The sequence below is a fragment of the Lipophrys pholis genome (assembly GCF_963383615.2).
Source record: "Lipophrys pholis genome assembly, chromosome: 2".
Classification (NCBI taxonomy): domain Eukaryota; kingdom Metazoa; phylum Chordata; class Actinopteri; order Blenniiformes; family Blenniidae; genus Lipophrys; species Lipophrys pholis.
In genome coordinates, this window is record NC_137636.1 from 8417182 (window position 1) to 8438563 (window position 21382).

Sequence of the window (21382 nt, forward strand, 5' to 3'; positions counted from 1 at the left end):
AAATTAAAGACACTTAATACCACCAGATTTTTCAATTTCAGAAAATAGGAATCCATGCACTGAATGAAGGTACAATTATAGTGTTACTGTGTTAAAAGAACATGCTTCAGTGGCTTTCAGATTGCAGACAGGAGAAATTGCATTTAAAAGTCTCCAGCAAGCATAAATACAGTTAAAATGCCTACAAACAAATATATTTTCATAAGAGGCAACCGAAGTGCCTAAATTTGTTGGTAAAAGTAAAAATTTGAATTCTAAATAACAAAGCAGCCATCTTATAGAATATAAATCATTACAACATCGAGATTGTAAAATAAACCTAATCCAAGATGAGCAAAGTCACTGTTTAATGCTGAGGGAGAACATGCAAACTCTAAACTATTACTCCCCCCCCCAAACAAAACGTACATCCAAGTTAAAAGAGGTAGATTTATTATTTAACCCCAATCTTTATTCTTAGACCAAAAGTGGCAATATTCTTATATATCTCTTCCCAACACTTTCTTTTTGAATCATTTTCTTCAAATCAGCTTAAATTCACACTTTGTTGCCGAACACCACCGAGGACCAGAGGAGCAGCAACTTTTTTTCTTTAATTAACGCGACATTTTTCTAAAGAGAATTTGTTCAAGACTATTAAAACTCTAAAAGTATGATACTGTCGAGTGTTAATTTCACATATGGAATCATGACCTCTTTATTTAATCCCTTCTGTAACTATACCTCACAGACTGACAGCATACGCTGCTGTTTGAAATATGTTGGGTTTTTTTTTTTTAATTCTCCTCTGAAATTACAGCCCCACCTTCAAGTCACAAATCAATTTTCAAATTATGCCCAGAAATACTTTAGCCGATGCTTTAAAATAATAGTGCAGTTTCACATGCAACCAAGGTGCATAATTTTTAGGTCAGTATGACATTAAACACAGTGTGTAGCAACGCTTCTCATTTGCCTTAATATGCACAAGTTCAGGCGTTAAGACAGATATGGTAATTTCGGTGATAATTACAGAATGACGATGATTTATGAGCTGGTACGTAATGTGCTTGTGCTACTGGTCATTGCCACTTTTGGTCTTAATTTATTGTTTTGGGGTTTCCAGCTGATTTTATGGTTCAGCATAACACTCAGAAATGTTGGGTCGTGTACCAACTCTATTCCTACATTGTTTGTCATTATTTCTTCATTCTACATTTACACACACTTAGTTGGTTACCGAATCTCAAGATTGGGTTTATTTTAAATTAAATGGGAATGTGTTTGTGTCTAATTATTGTTCAGTTTTATTTAATTTTTCAATGGCTATCACCAAAAGTGGTTAACTCTCTTGTATCACAGCTTGAATGTCCACAGTTTGCATGTGTTCCCTGTGCATCTGTGGGTTTTACTTCAGATTATCTGGTTTCCTAATACAATGTGACATGCACTTCAGGTGATTTGTAAGTCTGAATTAATATGATTGCTATTGTGTGAGTCTGTGTCTGTGTTTGTCCCTGTAATTGACTCGTGAACTCTCATAACCATACCCCGACTTTGCCCATCGTAAGCTGCGTATGCCTCCTATAATTACCTCAGTGCAGAACACCCTGTGTTTCTCATTAAAAGGTTAAAAATGATTCAACTATCAGTCAATCCCAAACCAGAACGGTTGTTGACAACAACCTTGAATGTCATACATATCACACTCGTGGGTTTACATATCCTCATAGCATTTATCGTGTTACTTGTCAGACAGAAAGCATGTTTGGGAATATTAGTTTTTCCAATCTGATCCTCCTTATTCTTAAGGCGAATTATTTCTTTAGTAAATTATTTTTGTCAAAATGATAAACCAGCATTCTCTAAACACTTCCATGAATGTGAACTTAATTATAATAAATACATTGTGTGAGTGTCTGTGTATGTGTATGTGTAAGTGTGCAGTCATATATCATAGTATTGTGAGGTTGGTTTTTTTTCACCAATAACAATTACAGTGTAATGTAATATGTTTTTAATGCAGGTGGATTTTTTTCCTATCTTAATACATTTCGGGTCATACATTTTATGGATCCTTATCTTTTGGTTCTTTAACACCTGCATTTCAGGTCTCCTCATTACTGTTGTAACATTTCTGCAACGCAAAGACTGTGGGGAAACAGGCAGCGGAGTTTAAACAGCTCACTGTTATTCCCTTTATACCAAAGCCTCATCTATCTTAGCCAGGACAACCCACATTCCTCATATGAGGCTTGCTATCTCTGTGAAACTGACTGAATCTGGAGCTCAGGTGGTGGAATGAGGCTGAGAAAATGGGCCAAGGCTGGGCAAGGCAAAGCAAAGACATGGAGAGATTCGAGAAGGTACAATACCTCCTCTCAGATAAAGGGTTAAACTAATGGGGAGTTGAATACAAATGGAACCCTGTGGACTCATGGAAAAACAATGAATAATCCCTCATAATATTCTCAGGTGTATTTTGTTTTCCCAGGGGCAGTGTGAGTGGTCAGATCACTGTTTCCCAAGATAAACATGTGTACATTTTTAAAAGGAGATATTTCAGTCGTTGAAGAAGAAACTATTATCCTGGGTTCAATCTTGGGAATGAAATGAAAAAAAAAAAAAAAAAGATCAATGCATCATCCATCGTCTTTTGGTGTGACATGACAACAAGAGGCCAATAAATCAATACGCTGTCCTACCTTCTTTTCCCTCCTGTCCTCCATAGGAGAGCTAGCAGTGCCGGGCGTTGCTTCTCCCAATAAGAAGCATAGTCTGGTCATCAGTTCCTGGGTAGAGAGGGAGGAGCCAGACTGGGGCTCCACGTGGAAGTCTGGCAGACACACATATATATGCGATGTGGGGATTACCAAGCAAATGGGAACACGACAAACCGAAACGAAGCCGCCATCGTGCCCGTGCTACCCGTGCGGCTCAGGCTTCCTCCCACGGTTCCCACCCAGCAGCATCGTCGGTGAACTGCAAGCAATGTTGTGCATCCACAGGTCAGTGCAGCCCCAGCTGCACTGATTATGAATGCACAGACAGTGGCTTTCCAGTCCCTGGGTTGAGGCAGCAGCAAGAGGTTGTGTGAGGTTGTGTGAGGTTGTGAGTTGGGCCGTGCACTCGCCTGCCAGGTGCTCTCGGTTTAGAGACGGGTTGTGAATTTCAATGAGCTTGGTGTCGACTCTGGAGCAGAAAGAAGGAGTGCCTTCGCTCTGACTTTGCTGGGGCTCCTGGAGAGACTGGCTGACACGGGCCATGTGCTGCATTCATTTCTCACTTTTTTGGGGGGTTCCTCAGTGCTTTGACCCCACCAACCATTGGCTACTGCCCAAAGTGTCTGCTCACTTCAGCAGCTTCAGCGCTTCTCACGTCTCACTGTGCGTTGCCCTGCATTCCTCCATCCTCGCACCTCATCTATGTCCTTATCAGCTGACTAACACGCATATTGAGTAGGCACATAAACATGATGACAGGACATCACGGATTCCAGGAACAGCTCACTCCTCCTCACAAACATCTTCTCGTTTCGAAACCACATTCATTTTGCACTCTCTCTACCGATTCTCTCTCATTCAAGTCTGTTGTCTCTCTCTCTCTCTCTCTCTCTCTCTCTCTCTCTCTCTCTCTCTCTCTCTCTCTCTCTCTCTCTCTCTCTTTGAAGGTGCAGAATCACACCCCTCTTCCACTCAACCCAATTATGTGCCAAATAGAAACGCAGCATTAAGAAGACGAAGGTCAGTTTTTAGACACGATCCTGGTGATGTCTGTTCTTTGCAGGTCTCCAGTTACAGAATTGGTTGATATTCTAATCAAAGCATGAAAATCTAATGAAGACTTGGTTAGGACGAGTATTTCAGCAAGGGGGGAGAGAGAAAACTTTGCATTTTGTCAACCGGGTACCTAAATCCAATCGGGAGTAACATGAGGACACTCTGAATGTCCAGTACTATTCATCAAACCACCTAGCAGTTGCCATTGGAAACGGGAAGCTGAGAGGTGCCTGGCAACCAGGATGGAAGATGCCTCATAAAATCTGTTTAGCCTAAGGGTAGCCCTGTGGTCAAAAACACAAAGAAAGCTGGAAGAGATGAGGGTATTTACATCATTAGTGTCCTAGTCTAATCTAAACCGTGCGGCACATGCCGAAAACTCATCACGGACTCAGGACCAACTGTCATAAAACAAATTCACTTTCAATGTTAGGCAAACATCGCCGTCCTTAGACACGTCTGAGAAGGAAAACTTAACACAAATCCCTTTTGATGTAATTTAAAAAGCGCAAACACCATCTCTTGCACGTCACATCATTCATTTCTCTTACCTCTACCCCAGTTCTCATTTTCATTCAGTCTCAGTGATCAATACTTTGAAAAAAGAGAAACGGAGCCAAACACAAATCAACACACTCCTGCTCTCACCTCTGTGGTCTGCCTTGCCGCGACACGAGGCAAAGACAGAAGGTTCTCTCGCACTGGAGGAGCCGTCCACATACTCCAGCTTCCTTGCCCGTCCTTCGACCACAGCAAAGAGGCAGAAGGGAGAGGGAGGGAGAGCAGGGAGGGTGGGAGGGAGGCAGGGATTGAGGGTGGAGATAGGGTGGGATATGAAAGTAAGTGAGAGAGAGAGAGAGAGAGAGAGAGAGAGAGAGAGAGAGAGAGAGAGAGAGAGAGAGAGCGAGAGAGAGATTAAAGCTCCCCAGATGAGATCTGTGGTGCTGAATTTGAATTGTGTCCCAGGAGTATAAAGCTGAATGTACAAACTGTGAGCAATACAAGCAAACAGTACAAAACTCATCGTACTGTGAGCGTTTATCCATAATATATTAACACTGTGTGTGTGTGTGTGTGTGTGTGTGTGTGTGTGTGTGTGTGTGTGTGTGTGTGTGTGTGTGTGTGTGTGTGTGTGTGTGTGTGTGCGCGCGCGCGCGTGCGTGCGCGTCTGTGATTTGGTAGAGACAGCGGCGCACACTAATGTGTGGTGTGTGTGGGTGTGTCTCAATTTATGCATCAACATCTCAGGGTTCTTGGAAGCAATGAAGATCATTTAAGGATGAGAAATGAGCTGCATGCGATCATAACAGGGTTGTTGTTTTTTTTCCTTCTCAAGGTTATTTGGTGTTCGAATTATGCATGTGGACCGACTCAGAAAACACCGTGGTGGAGCCGAATGCTGCAGTTTAACATTTGACTTTGAAAAACCACTGGAGAAAAAAAAACCAAGGCACTATATTACCTTTAATTACAGTAATTCTTCTTGTCATATTTGTTCGGTGTACGAGGGAAAAATAAGGCAGTGCTGCATGCAATGAAATGTAACGGCACCTTCTTTCTGAATGGCTGGACTTGCTGCAGGACACTGCCACCTAGTGGTGCTGCCTTTGAAGCGTGACTGCACCGGTAACCAAAGTCTTTTTTTTTCTTTTCTTTTTTTTTTCATTCAAACTACAATTGAAAGATTTTGCAGGATTATCTGTACTTATTCTAACACATTACTATAACAAGTGTGTGACTGTCTGTCCATATATTTGCCCTGTGACGCGCTGGTGGCCTGTAACCTGCCTCCACCTACATTTACCCGGGATCAGCACCTGTGCCCTGTGACCCTGAACTGGATGAAAGTGCTACAGAAAATACACAAATTACAACAATGAAGATAATCTGGATTTCATTATAGATTATCATGTTAGATGTGTTATTTGCTACAGACCCAGGCAATGAAATACAAGCTCTATAAGAAACCAATCGCTCAGCATAGTTTCGGTCCTCTCATAACCATACTCAGTTACTCAGTCTCAAAATGTTTCCTTTGAAATATTCTATAATTTGTAAACAAATAGTTTGACCGGTATGCAATCTCCTCAATGTGAAGAAAAAAATATTACAATGCCACTGTTCTTAAGTCGACATTTCAATTGTCAAATACTCAAAAATCCAGTACTTCAGTGTGTTGATTTTTTTTAAACTTGTTAATTCAAGTCAACTTTTTTTTTTTTTTTACACAATTTGTAAATGTGTTTCTTCCTTTATTCCCCAAATGTTTGTTTTTTTATTTAATTATCATTTGAATTCAAGAAGAGTTCTTTTGCATATCCGCCTGTCATTTAAAGCAGTAAGATTGAGTTCAGCCTCATAAAATGACATAATCCATTTGTTTACTCATCTGTGCATACAAACCAAAAGAAAAAAGAAATACAAAAGTATGCAATGTGTGACTAGACGACAGGGTAGAGAGGAAGACTGAAGCATGGAGAAACTGTGCTGTCTAACAGTGATGTACATGAGGGAGAAACAAGTTGTTGGTTAAAAGAATAGAAACGGTGTGAATCAGTGTGAAGGGGTTACATATGTTTACCAAACTTTTTTAACTCAAGATTTTTATCATCCAAAGTTTTGAGAGAATCATTTCCCACAGGAATTTGAGTTTCAGTGAATGTAACGTACTTTAGATCACTAATCATTTGTGTGCATCCTCATCCCTAGCGTCTTAAGGAAGAAAAAAACAAACAAACAAACATGAAACACATGCTTGGCTTCATTTACAGCCAAACTATGTTTGATTGATGTGGTGTCAAGTCATTCAAAATTTACTATTTGTTTTGTAATGTATGAGGGCTTTGCTGATGTAATATCTCATAACTGACCCACCCATTTATTTATTTTTTCCCCAATTCAAGATATGTTGTTAAATTATTAACTCTTGCCATCTGTCACATGTTGTTGTGCCCTGTGGGTACAGGCTGTACGCTCTTCTATTTTCTGTCACATGTTGAGGAATCGCCAAATGTATAGAACCGCTCGGCTAATCAAGGCAAACCCATGGAACTTGCACACTGTGACGCTGCGAGTTGTTTTGTATTACTCCAGCTTATCCCTACCTGGGAACTTGATGCATGATTGAGAGGGGGCGATGTTTTCCTGGCGAGGGAGAAGAGGGGAGGACGGTAAAGAGATGGACCCGCCCTTGGTTAATCTTCTCAGTTTTAACGGGCCTTCGGTGTAGCCGCTGTCCCGGTAGCGTGCGGCACGCTGACCGCCGGCCCTCTGCAGGGTGCTGGGAGTGTACACCTCACCACCTGCACGACGTACACGGGAGAAGGAGACGGACAAGATGTGAAGGCATACAGTATAGAAACGCGAAGTTCTGCAGAGACACACGGCAGCGAGATCAGCGGTCTATAAAATGCCTCTCAGACGAGGCTGTGACAGAGCAAACATATCTTGTCTTGGAGGCATAATTGCAGCGTGATGTAATGGAAACTTGGCAATGCCAGAGAATCTATTTAAAGGAATGGGATCACACTCATTAAAAGCCGACTTCAATTCAGATTTTCAATATTTTTTCAAGTCGACTCTTATAGCAGCCCTAATGCCTGCGTTTCAAGTAGACCTTGTGTTTTAAGTAAACACCTTATTGCCACTGAACAAACACATTCGATTTCCACTGTAGTTTGTCTAACTTGTAATTATAATCAATATTTTGGTTTTTCTACACATTTGTGTAGTGGAACGTAATCAATCCAAATTTGGACAATGTACTGCATTCAAACAAACGGTTTTTGAGAGAAAGTGAAGTGCTGGCATCTTTGCGAAGGACCAGAGCCAGATAACATACTGTAAATACACTATATGATTTTAATTAGACCGACACACTTCTCTATCTGTCTCTCTGTTCTTGCTACCCAGTGCAACACGCTGTTAAATATTAATGAGCAACATGGTTTGCTCTACTACTATGCTCTACTTATGTCCATGTATCTCTACTGCACAGTATCACATATGCCCTGTACTGCAGGGAGTTGACAAGTTGAGCCCTGAAAAGAAGAAGAAAAAAAAAGAAGAACATCACACCCATTTCATCTGTGAGACCCTCCAGAAATCGAAGCTGTCATAACAGTTACACTACCAAAGAAAACGCAGGTGCAACACTTTTAATCCAACAACCGAGATTAATTTCATTTAGTAATAACCCTCTCACAGATCCTTGTATGTTTAGTAGGTCAGGATGTTTGCTTAACCCACTCTAACTTCTGCTGACACACTTTGAACGCAAAGCAGCGGGACACTGTGAAGGACAGAACGAGCTCCTGAATTAGGCTAATTGAATGGCTCTACTTAAACCACCCAAGAGGAGGGAACCTGAATAATACCGTCAAATAACATATTTACAGTTGGGTTTTTTGGTTTTTTTTTTCTTAACTGACTTCACAGATTGCAAACTGGGATGAATATAAGTGAAAACACACGGGTGCATAATTCTAGTTAAATATGCATGCCACACTTTGAAAGTGAGTTTGCTCTTACCTGATTGTTTGTGGCTCTTTTTCTTCTCCCCTCCTTTTCCGCCTCCATCTCTCCTGTTTCCAAACACAGCTCTGAACATCTCTGGGCTGCTGCTTCACTGTCTGCCAGAAAAAAAGAAAAAAAAGTTCAATGTTAATCTAAATTAGAAACACATTATTTCAGGCAACATTAACCCCATTGTTAGTTCTTAATTCGACTGCGGGAGAGGCAGATTGAAATGTTTTCTTTTTTTAAAGAGCACAAGCCTGTCGACTCTTCAACACATTGTTTAGGTGCTGTAATTATTAGTATCTGGGAGACAGGTAGTTAATATAAGAAAAAGAAAGATAGTGAAAAAAGAAACCTCCAGTTACCAGTCTTTAAATCGTCTTTGACGCTTGCATGCCCGAGCATTAATCCACGGGAGGCTGCGGGAGACCATTAAAACTGTCGGAGTTCAATTGCGCACTGATGATGCACCCACCAAACCGTGCAGGAGCGAGGCGGGGGCGCGCATCGTGCCCGCGACTGCTGTCACGCTTTGTAGATTGATTCTCAAAATGTGGTTCGCGTGCCACCAGTGGTGTGCTGCTCTCTCAGGACAAAAGACAAAAGATATAGTTTCTGGAAATTGAAAATAATTGATACTATGATTGATATTACTCATATATACATATACACATATATATATATATATATATATATATATATACCTATATATCTATATACCCCCCCCCCCCCTCTCTCTCTCTCTCTCTCTCTCTCTCTCTCTCTCTCTCTCTCTATATATACACACACACACACACACACACACACACACACACACACACACACACACACACACACACACACACACACACACACACACATACATACATATTTATGTGTATATATGTATATACACGTACATAATATAAATGAATGTTACATTTTGTGAAAAATACATTCATTAAAAATAGATAATCTATATGTAAGTATTCCCGTGTGAATGTCTGTGGTAGACTGGTGTCCCACCGTCACTTATTAGAAGCTGGGATTGGCTCCAGCGCCACGGGACCCCAAGATTTTAAGGAAACCATAAAAGCCCCTGTCCAAACTGATGGTGTATGTAGCTGCAGAGTAAAACAAGGCAAATGTATTTCTCTAGCACCATTCAGACACAAGACAATTCACAGTGTTTTACGGAGAAATAAAGGAAATACAATAAAACAAGGTGATTAAGAATCTTAAGTTCAAGTGATTAGGAATTGCTTCATATTCTAGAAGTAAATCTGAGATGTATTTAGGCCCAAGACTTTTCAAAGCTTTGCAGACATGAAGTAATATTTTGAAGTTGATCCTTTGACACACATGCAACCAGTGCAGAGACTGAAGCTCAGTTTTAATGTGCTCCACCTTCTTTGCGTTGGTATGTTGCAGCATTCTGGATGAGCTGCAGCTGTTCAACAGATTTTCTCCTCAGACCTGTAATCACACCGTGACAATAATGCAGCCTGCCAAAAGTAAATGCATGAACAGGATTTTCTGAATTTTGGCAGATCTTGTTATTGTCTTACTGTGTTTGTTGAAGTAATTAGTAAGGTAGTGATATTAATTTCTTCTTGTTAGTATTATTACTAACACACAATAACAAAATCATTAAGAAGAAGAAGAAGAAGAAGAAGAAGAAGAAGAAGAAGAAGAAGAAGAAGAAGAAGAAGAAGAAGAAGAAGAGGAAGAAGATATTAATCAAAAGGCATAAATAATTAGATTAAACCTAAAACAATAGATAACTTGACATTTTTACTATAGTGACATATAATTGCAGAAAAAAAAACACTTTTCAGTCCACAATTTTTTTATTTAGTGAATAGGAGCAATTGACAAATCAAGCCTTTAGAAGTTATTGAGATTATTATACTGATGAGAAAACTACAACTGAAAGCCCTGTACCTGAAAGAAAGAAAGAAAGAAAGAAAGAAAGAAAGAAAGAAAGAAAGAAAGAAAGAAAGAAAGAAAGAAAGAAAGAAAACAGTAGCGTTAGTGCACTGTCATACTATATTTTCTCCACGAGGGGCGCTAGAGCCGCTGTCGTTCTCATATAAAAGCAAAGCACCAGCTGTCCTCCGGTCCTTTCCTTTCATTCACAGCCGGCAGGCTGCGGTCTGAAGACACAGAAAGAAAAGTCTCCTTTGTTAAAAAGTGGGACTGAATCTCAGCGGTTCAGTTTTCATCGTCGACATGGTGAAATGTAAGTAAACAAGCGTGACTCCGAGAAGAAAGTTTAACCGTTAATGGCGCTCGTGGAGTGTCGGTGCGAAACACGACACGTGCAAATTAGCTAGAACCATTTTCTACCGCTGCCAGGAACCGTTTCACAAAACAGATCCACAGTTACACTAAATAAATAATCACACGAGATGCTAGAAATAAAATCCCTACAGCTTACGAATTATGATAAATGAAGGAAAGGGAACACAAGTCAACATGGAAACAGAATGTTGCTTAGTTTAGCATCGGCTGTGCTGCTACTAGATTCTACTTTAAATCCGAGGCTGAACTTTAAAGCTAATATTACCTAAAGTATTCGGTTTTATTAGTACATTAATGTGTAACTACTGTGTGTAAGCAAGTTGGCGTCACAATCTTTACTGATCCGGCAATCCCTCAGCGAGAACAGTTGTAGTCATCAGCTAGCGTGATGCTAATGGTGCTAACTTCCTCCAACTTTAACTCCAATAAATAATTAATTGAACTATTAGACTAAAGATAAGAACATGTTTACCCCGCAGCTGGCTGAATTCTTACATCCACATTTAGTAACTTAAACCCACATAAGATTATAACAATTTGAATGTCTGTCCTTTTTAATAAAAATATTTCCAAATGCATTATTAAATCGGCACCTGCTAAAACAAGATGGCAGAAAAACTAATGCATAGAAATAAGTTAGGGCAGATCAAAAGTATATGCAATAAAATGTAGTGTGAACAAATTAAAAAAAAAAAAAAAAAAAGGTTGCAAGAAGTTGAATTTTGTAACCAGGATTGATCATAGTGGCAGTTACAAATAATAATTGTGTTGGGTGACAGTCTTGTTTATGTTATAGAACTAATTAATATTCACCCCCAGCCAACAGTGGCCCACATTAATCTGGCACTTGCTGGAGCCAGTCCCTCTTGTACATGACGAATCCCATCTCCCCTGTTATTCTTTCAGATCACATGCCATTTGGACGTTGGTGTGAGCCAGATGGAGGATGACGGCTGCACGTGAACCTCAGCTCAGATGTCGCTAATCTTCTAACTCCACAGTCTGCTTTTCAGCAGTATAATGGGATTTGGAAATGGCTCTTGAATGAGTGATCAACAGGAGGACTGCTGTCAAGTCACATGTACGTATGTGTAGATATTCTTTGAAGGCATCGGGTTGTTTGTTTTTTTGTTGTTGTTGTTTTTTAACTGGTTTACCAGCATCTTTGACAGCCTGGGCCCTCTGCTGTGAGATATCCCGGGTTTTTCTAAAAAGATGCAATAATAAATGTCCCCGCGCTTTCGGCCCGCCACTCTCATGGTGGGTCAGATTGAAGAGGGGAGGATAGATAAAATGAAATAAAATTAGCTGATGGTTCTTTTTTCTTTTAAAAATGCTCATTTTGATGTTTTTTCCTCATTCTAAAGGTTTAAGCTTGAAGGTGAACACAACAGGAAGAGGGGATACTTGAGCGGTTGATGGACACCACAGCGCCACTTCAATGAAAATAGTACGTTAAAAAAAAAAAAAAAAAAAAGATATTTGTAAAGTTATTTGCATCCACTGATAGACCTGAAGCGAGCTTTGTTGGCTTCAGGTTTGCACAGAGATGCTAGAGCGAGCATTTCCTGAGCTTTCTGACTGCTTTATATTGAAGCAGCACAGATTCAGTCAAGGAGCACATGTTAAGTGTCTTTTACCTCCATTACACCTACTTAATACCAACTGTCTTTATATTTAAAAGTACTTCCTACACACTACAAATTGACGAGCCTTCTGCATTCTTTGTTGATTGTAGAACTCTCAGCAGAGATCTGCTTCTTCCATGATTTTGTGACTTTGATTCCTTTGCATCTGCCTAAATCTTTCCTTTGTTTCTGTAGGTAATGAAGAGGCTGCATGTGCCTGATGGGCAAATCGACAAATGAAGCACTCGGATTTCTCTCCATTGGTGCCAAAAGTTGCTGGTTGATCAAACTTTGGATACCAAAAACTAACTCAAGCAGCAACGTTTGGATCAGCTGATCTAATGTTGCTTGTGTGTGTAACGTTTCAAAGTGTCTCCTGTCTCCTAAAATGATATTGTTTTGGGGGTAGGGTTGGGTGGGGCATTCAAGTTTTAACCAGTTATGTAAAAAGTGAGCCTAAATGATTACTGATGATGTAAGCATGGGCTGTGTGACAAAGCCAACAGGCGATCGGTTAAAGAAGGTGACAGCTTTCAGCTGCTCAGCCGTCAAAGATTACGCTTGCAAAATCTGCGCCGTTCACACGTTCAGGGTGCACCGGGCGAAAGCCCGGCGGAGAGGGTGATTTGGAGAAACGTGGGTCCGGACAAAAGAATCCTCCAGGGAGCAGTTGTGGGTAACGTGGATTGCCTCTGGTCTCCGCCCCATCTGTGCAGCCCGTGAGCAAAGTCTCCAAACTTGTTGAGTTTAAACATGTGATTGGAGGGCTGTTCTGACCTCATTTTAACCTGATGAATGTAACTGTGCTGTAGTTGTCACATCTTTTAATAAATGAACTACACTTGTATCTCTGTAATATAATTGTTAGTGCAGTTTGGCTTTATGTTGTGGTCAGGATAAAGTGTTTTTTTTTGTCTGTATAGTCATCAGTATTTAAACCATTACTATAGTAACTAAAAAATTCTACAGGTTGGCCTGTACTTTTAACCTTGGGATGGATTCATTTGCAGTGACGGAATCAGAGTAATGAAGTTAATGGTTTTTACTTCTGAATTAAATTGTGAATCGGGTCAAGCCAAATTGAGTTTAACTCTGGGACAATAATTTCCTGATAAAGCTGCAGGTTACACATTTAAAATTGTGCATATCACCACCATCAGGATGCATTAAAAATGTGGTATTAAGAAGTTACTTTTATTTGAAGTGATGGCATCGTTTTTCTTTTTCTTCAAATACTTTCATTTTAAGTCATGACGTGAAACCACACAGCTCAGTGGCATTTTGAGGACATTTGTTCCAGGGTTCACTCCAGGTCAACCTCCTTAGTCAACGACTGCGATTATTGCATTTAAGACGTGAGATTTACAACAACTTGGGACATTTATTGGTTAAGACAAATACTGTACAACAACTCTAAAATTGGGAAAGAGTGACACCAGCATGGAAGAATTGTTTGATTAAAATACAGCAGTTGTGTTCAGTAATGACAGTTTCAATATTAAACTTAACATTTCAAATGTTAAATCTTAGTAGTACAACAAACCCTTTTACTTCAAGATGCAATATAGAAAACATTGTCTACTATGACCCTCAGTTTATGTACTTATTAAAATGCTACAGCCTATATGTAAGATGAAACAGTCAAGCAATGGGGCTGTAATGTCACAATAGAGAAAGTGTACATTTTATAAAACCTACAAATGGATTTCACCTATAAAGTTGACAATTTAAAACCTTGAAATCATCCGTGTGACTTCACTGTCCAGTGCGTCTTCATATTTAAAAGTCAGGAAACCAAAAGGACACAGTAAAGGTCTGCTCTAAAAGTCACTCCCATGGTGTAAAAAAACCCCCCAAACAAATCAACTACTCGTCAGTCTTTTCGTCGCCTTGATAATGTCGGTACTCGGGTCTCAGCTCCCACGTGTTCTTGTGTGTTCCCTTTACGTTGTAGATGCCAATGTCTCGCAAGATTTCCTTCAAGTAAGTCTGCGGAAAAGGAACATGAGAAAGGAATGCTTGTTTACTCTGTTCAGTGAGAATAGAAACTAAAGGGTGCGAGAAAAAAAAGATGAAATACCACAAGTAATAGTTTCCACAAGGTGGAATTCCTATTCAATGGCACTGCTTGTAGGCAGAGTATAAGCAAAGGTTGAAACCCAGCGCTTCATGTTCTCCGGTCTTACCACGGGCTGTTTGGTGATATCCACCAGGTCTTTGATGTTGTAGTACTGGTGCTTCTCGAAAGCAGAAAACAACATGTCCAACACCTGCTGTTTGTCGGCCCTCGCTCTCTTGCCCTCCTCCTTCTTTTTCCTGTCGTACTCTCGCTGCAGTAAACAGGCACAGGTCAGATATCAAACACTCGACCACATCTTAGGATGAGATTTATTCACAGCGGCAATTCATTAAAAAAAAAAAAGGGGATAATGTAATGTTTTTCATGAAATGATCAACTTTACCATCACAAAACAAATTCTTGGTCTGTGCATCAAATATACAGTTTTTTGGCCGGGATATTGTTATTCCGTTTTTATTAACATTTTCTACTCTCCTAAACCTTTTTGATTTGGTGTGTATCGCAAGTACAATTGAATTCCTGCTCGTTATTTGCTCAATCACACCTCCAATCCTTAATTCTTGATTTGGACTAATATGACTAAAGAATGACATGACAGAAAAAAGAAAGAAAAAAAAACAAAACCCCACCACCGAGTAGGTTGACAAAGCGCTGACGAATTGCTTACATTGTAGTCATGGTTGGCCACAGGTTTGTAGTTGCTGGTGACGGCTTTTTCCAGCTGCAGCGACAACCTGGCTGGTTTGGAGGACTCTTCGATCTGTAACCTGGAACGCGATGACAATTACTTCACCAGGTACAACAGCACTAAAAATACACTTCATGAGAATGCAAGTGTGACACATGAGCAGGTTCCTAAATGTTTTGATAATTAAAAAAAAGAAATAGAAAAACTCACCTCTTTAGCCTCATATAGCTTTCACTAACAGCAGGTCTGCATTCGGCTCTTTGCACTACCACGCCTTCTAAGGCTAATTTATCTGTAAAAAGAGGAGGAGGTTAGAAATTTGGAGGAAAATAAAATAGAACGTCATTAATTTCACACACACACACACCTCAGGTTATTATTATCTGTGCGGAAGGGGAACTCTACAAGTGACGAAGAAAAAGAACGATGAGCAGATCGTCGCAACAGTTTTGTCATAAAGGTCCAAAGATCGTACAAAAGAAAAAATAAAATAATCCTCATTTTATTTATTGCAATTTCTTATTTCATGCTTCACTGAGAGTTCGACTCTAATCACGATACAATTACAGTTACCCAAAGTCTAATTGATTTGTAAAAGTCACCAGCTCTCATCAACCCACACAGTGAAACTGTTGATTAATGACTAGAAGCTCTGGAACGTTTCCAGCTACGACCAACACGACTCCGACGCCACATGAACATACAGCTGCGGCGGCTTAGCTGATTAGCTATGGAGAGAAATGTTCACTCCTAACAGGATTATTCATTTTCTGATTCAGCCAGTCACAGCCGCTCTGTACATAGCAGCAGAACATAAGATAGTGCAGATTTTAAATGGAGATTTCTGATTAAAAAAAACCCAACAAAACGCCAACAATTTGCATAGAGTTGGAGAATCAATAAACTGAACTACAACTTCATTTGTGCTGTTTGTGTTCTTTCTTCATATAGGACTGTTTAGTTTAAGCATTTTCAGATACTCAACCCAACTAGACGGAACAGCAGAAGGCAGTTTAAGTACTTGCAACAACTGATATTAGTTTATATAAAGTTTTGAAGCATTTATGATGGTATGAATAAAGTATAAAGTGACATTAGAAGCAACCAAGATCTGCATCACCTCTGCCAACATACCCCACACCTGGATCAACATGAAAACAGTCATCACAAGCAGACAGCACTCAATTCAAGAGGAAAGGTGACATGGCTTCGCCACCCAGATCCCCCCCACCCCCACCCCCCTCAGCTCCAGTTCCGACAACACAAACAATGTACAAAAGCTCCACACAATTCGTAATATTCTCCAAAATCAGAGAAACCAGAGAACTGCTTTAGGCACAAAAACATGAGGACACATCTAAACACTGTATCTACATGTATTTGTGTCTTTTAAAGCATGAATTTCTCTTCCTAATTTGAACACACAAAGGTAAAAGCAGACACTCGAGTGCATCCGAGTCCCAGAGATGCGACTTTTGTCACTCGCCGGCGAAACTGAGGACTCACCTGGGCCTGCCCCCGCCCCCGAACCTGAGCTGCTGCCATCAGATCTCTCTTCTGACTGGCCTACAGGGAGGGAGGGAGGGAAGGAGGGAGGAATGGATGGAAATGTGAAAATACAAGGGATGGAAGACGAAGGAAGGAAGGGGATCGAACAATAAGAACCACACCTAGGTTTAGTCGCACACGACAAAGCGTTCTCGACTAAAATCTCTGATGAGCACACGCGCACAAGCAAAGCAAGCACGGCCTTACAACAAGCGAGCACAGATCCCCTGGCCCACCGCCGATACACACCCAGAACAGGGCTGCACAAACTAACAAAAAACAAACAAACAAACAAACTAATAAATCTTTCCAGCTTAAATTAACTTGTTCCAATTTGGAAAATACAACAGTCACAGCGTCTCTCCTTTTCTGTTGTTTGACATGCTTTGACTGTCTCTGTAGAGCTGTTGTGTTTTTCATCAAACCGAATACAGTTCTATTTATATTACATTTAGAATAGTGGTCAGTAAAAAAAAAAAGAAAAAGAAAAATTTTAAATCCGTAAGTGAGATTTTTAAACGTGTAAAACACAAACGTGAGCACTGCAGCACAAAGTCACCAGCTACCAGAGCAAAAAGGAAAAAGAAATCACTACATTCAGAGGGCAAGAGGGCAAGAGGGCAAACAGGCTGAGAAAAATCCAACTTATTGACCCACGATATTGGATATGTGCAGATATTTTTAAAACAAAATATTGCTGATGCCGATAAAATCTACCTATGCTTTTGATGCTTAACACTGACATTAAATCACAATTAAATTATTCTCAGAACATTTTGACAATAACTAAGGCACGGAATGCTTTGTGACGAATCATTTCTGACTGCAGGAATAATTAAATTAAAAAAAAAAAAATCAAAAAATTTGTGGGCTGTGATTCACTGATTATTATTATTAACTTGATGAAAGCGTTTTTTTTTAAAGAACAGGAGCCCATGTGGTTATACAATGCTTAAATATATGAATTTAAACTCAAACCTAAACTCAGACTATTGTACATGTTGATGATGTGGAAACAAACTAAACAAAAGTGCAGAATTCCTTTCAAGTCCTACAAATCCATAATGAGAGGCAGCTATTTCTGTATGAAAATAAGCATCTCTGCCTTTTCACAATCATTACCAGAGGTGTCCAAAGTCATTTCAGTTTGAGGCCACATACAACCCAATTGTCAAATTTAAAATTTTGAGTTTTTCTTAGTGGTGTAGACAAGACATGATAAAAATGTCCTAATTTTCACAAATCTAAACAAACTACAACCAAAAATGACAACAAGCCCATTTTAATGGAATCTTCTGGTGCAAAATACAGTGAAATGTGAATAAATTGCATGTCAGCTGAGGTCTCAGTGTTGTGTTTTGTTCACTACACTGAAGAAATTCGTTAAAAAAAAAAAAATGTATTTCCCCGGGCCAGTTTTGGATTGCAGGCATTATGTTTGACAACCTTGATCTATACGATTTCTCTTCCCGTCTATGATTTGAAACACAAGCGCTGAACAGCCGCTCACTGAGGTTCTGTACCTGCGTGCTACATGGAGCAGAACCAGGAAGCCAGCCTTGTTGGATTTCCAGTTTTAACTCCACCTCATGACCCATGTTGAGCATTCATTGCAAACTGCGACTTTGTTATCCAATTGTAAAACTTAAAAAAAAAAAATCCCCACAGCAGAAATGTGATTTTCCCCTTTTCTCACGCTCGTCAACGTAATGACATCTCTCTTTTTTTTTTTACCTCGACTGCCTAGCGTGCTCATCGAGTTCTGACACTGGTTGCGCCAAAAAGAAAAAAATAAATCTGCAAACCACCATCGTCGTTTCATGCTGATGTTTAATTCTTTTGTGTTTATCGGCAGATACCAATGTCGTGCCGATATCATTGTGGAGCCCTACTAAACCAAAACATGCACACATTAGAGCCCATTGTGTTGATACCCAGCTACTTTATGTTTAAGGATTACATCATATAACCCATTGGTTGTAGTGATTAGGAATGGACTCGAAACATTAACCCACGACCAACGACTCACGAATGATCACACACCAGAACCGGAGACACACAGATCAGACAAGATGAAAACACAGACTCTTGTGTTTTCCATCGAGCGTTCACTTATCCACTGTGTACAGTACATTTCTTTTATGTACTCGGTGTGGACTGTGGACACTCTAGGAAAAGTCAATAGGCACACAGAGACACAAGCAGGGCAGGCAAGGGAATGACGGCAAGCGGAGCGAGTAGCCGGTCAGTCGCCACCACCGTCACCTCATCACGCACAACTTACCTCTTGGCTCAAGTGAAAACACAAACATCACATCACACAAGACTATTACAGCGAGTAGAGGACTGGTACGTGCGCTTTATGGCGTCGCAAGCACACACACACACACACACACACACACACACACACACACACACACACACACACACACACACACACACACACACACACACACACACACACACACACACACACACACACACACACACACACACACACACACACACACACACACACACACACACACACACACACACACACACACACTTGGTGGCCTCAGGCAGGAACCTACCTGATGAGGTCTCGGTGAAGACCGCCAACATCTGACCTCCCACCGACTGCATGGTGAAGGGGTGTTCTCGAGGAGCAGACACCGTCTTGTCTTCTATTCCCTCGATCACAGTCAGTTCTTCATTCAACGTGAAAGACACCTGGAAAGAGGCATCAGTCACAATTTCATATGTTCAGTTCCACTTTGAAATCAGGTGTGATTTGGTGCAGAGATTGAGTAAATAGAATAAATGGTAAATAATAAATAAATAAAATGGCAAACACTTAACATGCTCAGTTTATCTAACTGCTACTTTGCACACATAATTTATTACAATCTATATAAGCTTTATTAATCTAAAATGAACAGTTGCTTGACAGCAAAACGTCAATCATAAAAAAAATTATAATAGCTTTTATTTTTATGAGTCTACAATATTATAACTCATTTATTAACATTCTGAGGGAATCATTTTCTTGACTTTTCCCCCCTTATTACATCAAAAAGACAAAGTACAATAAAGCTATTTGCCAAGCTCATACCAATCAAATATTTTTTGTTTTATCATGTCTATCTTACATAGGTGCACTATACATCATGTGATAAAGGTTTATCGCTGGGGTTTAAAAAAAACACTTTCACGTGTCACTTACCTCAGCTTTACCTTGGTTTCCTTTCCTGAAAAAAAGAATACAGATCACATGATTACAACAGGTGGCTGGAATAAAAAGGTAATCAACAAAAAATGTACAAGAATAAATCATAGTAATGCTCGTATAATATACTGTTGTAGACAAGTTTGATCCTTTATCAACACCTCACACACACAGCAACACATATAAAAATATACAGACGAGTGTGCCATCTGCTTTTTGATCAATACTCGGTTGTTTTTTTTAAACATACTTGCTGATCCTGAGCCTCCCGACCTCGCCTCTGCCAGATGCTTTTGCCCATTGTTGTGAGAGGTACTTTGGCACCTGATAGAATAAAAAAATGGCATAATACACACAAAATTTCAGAATAGTCTGTGTGAAATGAAGAGGAAAAAAAAAAAGCCATGAAAAAAAATACAACTGTGAATTACTCATATACAATTTATCTCTAAGTGTTGCGAGATATGGACCGATTTCTTCCCTGTCCAGAAATTTAAAAAGTCAGCCCTGCTGTTATGAATCATATATAAACTCAAAAAACAGCCAGAAACAACCAAAGTAGGAAAAACACTCATTTTCAATCACAAACGGACCGAAAATTATGAGATAATACACAAACATACACAATATAACCCATGTACGGCATAAAAAGTATTTGTTTACGTGAAGCAAAAATAATGCATCTGAGACACCAGCAGCCAAAATATGATCAAAGTCAAGTCAAAGTGAACTTTATTGTCAATTCTGCTGTAAATACAAGACACACAGTGGAATCCAAATCGCATTTTGCGGTAGACATAAATCACCCAAAGAATAAGAAATGCAAAAATAAAGAAAACAGACGAAGAAAAAGAGTGCCAAAAGAGTTAAAAATGGAGGACTTTCTATTTTTCTACACGTACAACATAACTTAAATAACTTAATTATCCATGGATATGAAATGTGCATACAACTGAGGTAAGACGCGCAGCAGCCCTGCTGCAGGAGCCACGGTCACTCATTCATTCTCTTTTTCACAATGTAATAAATGTTGCCTCTGCAAGAAACCCTTGATTTTATGATTGTGTCGTCATTGGGGAAAATATTCTTAATTCTTTAGAAATTTGGATTTCTTAACAGCCATTTATTTAATGTGCAGTTTTAAAACATCTTCTTCAGACTCCCCGTATCTGGACTTACAGAGACCACAGATTTGCTTCGGTCAAATTTCCCAGTTATAAACACGTGCTCACTTGTTTTAACCACAGTTAAACAATCACAACGAGGAAGAGTTGTTGAATTCATGATGATCTATAGCAGTCAGTGAATTTGCATTCGCGCACGTTAGCTACATGCTAAGCTACATTACTGTTAGCCTCCACAACTTTTGAAACTCATAAGTCGCTGTATCGCTTGTATTTAACATTATGATGAACGACATAGACGTACTTTGACGAGCCACACTCCCGTGTTCTGCTTTGCCCCCGTTAAATCCACTTCTCCTTTTTCTGACATGTTTAAAAACACTGCTTTAGCTAGCTGATCAACGCTGCGCGCAGAAATACACGGGCAGCTACGGCGAGTCTGAAGGTCCAAAAACAATGTGCGCCGCCTTCGCTATTTTGACCATAAAAAATAATCTCTGAAAATTCTTCTATTATAAAGATTTGATTTAATGATTTTCTTCTGTTG

The 21382-nt window shown here is 39.8% G+C and overlaps 2 protein-coding genes and 1 long non-coding RNA gene across 4 annotated transcripts in view; 1 reads left to right on the forward strand and 2 right to left on the reverse strand.

The window, feature by feature from the left end:
* Positions 1 to 8367, reverse strand: part of LOC308128526 (protein TANC1-like) — a gene marked incomplete at its 5' end in the record, with an annotated part of 38448 nt that extends 30081 nt beyond the window's left edge. The window contains 4 exons of the mRNA XM_080493526.1: positions 2685 to 2815; positions 4407 to 4499; positions 6863 to 7060; positions 8289 to 8367. Coding sequence (XP_080349652.1) covers positions 2685 to 2815; positions 4407 to 4499; positions 6863 to 7060; positions 8289 to 8367 — 501 coding nt within the window. The remainder of the gene's footprint in view (positions 1 to 2684; positions 2816 to 4406; positions 4500 to 6862; positions 7061 to 8288) is intronic.
* A 1978-nt stretch (positions 8368 to 10345) lies between these two features.
* Positions 10346 to 13568, forward strand: LOC308128527. The gene is made up of 4 exons (XR_013936573.1): positions 10346 to 10497; positions 11466 to 11640; positions 11927 to 12009; positions 12383 to 13568. It is a non-coding gene; the product is annotated as an uncharacterized lncRNA (long non-coding RNA).
* LOC308128525 (general transcription factor IIF subunit 2-like) lies at positions 13362 to 21278 on the reverse strand. Of its 2 annotated transcripts, XM_080493524.1 has the most exons (9): positions 21140 to 21278; positions 19962 to 20035; positions 19709 to 19733; positions 19077 to 19215; positions 16462 to 16521; positions 15166 to 15247; positions 14935 to 15034; positions 14374 to 14517; positions 13362 to 14176 (listed from the first exon to the last, which is right to left on the reverse strand). In XM_080493524.1, the coding sequence occupies exons 1-9, from the start codon at positions 21203 to 21205 to the stop codon at positions 14054 to 14056; spliced, it is 813 nt and encodes a 270-aa protein (XP_080349650.1). In that variant the 5' UTR covers positions 21206 to 21278; the 3' UTR covers positions 13362 to 14053. The 2 variants fall into 2 exon arrangements, with proteins under 2 accessions (XP_080349650.1, XP_080349651.1); XM_080493525.1 differs by lacking the exon at positions 16462 to 16521 and having other exon boundaries at positions 13545 to 14176; positions 21140 to 21270.
* Between the last annotated feature and the right edge of the window lie 104 nt (positions 21279 to 21382).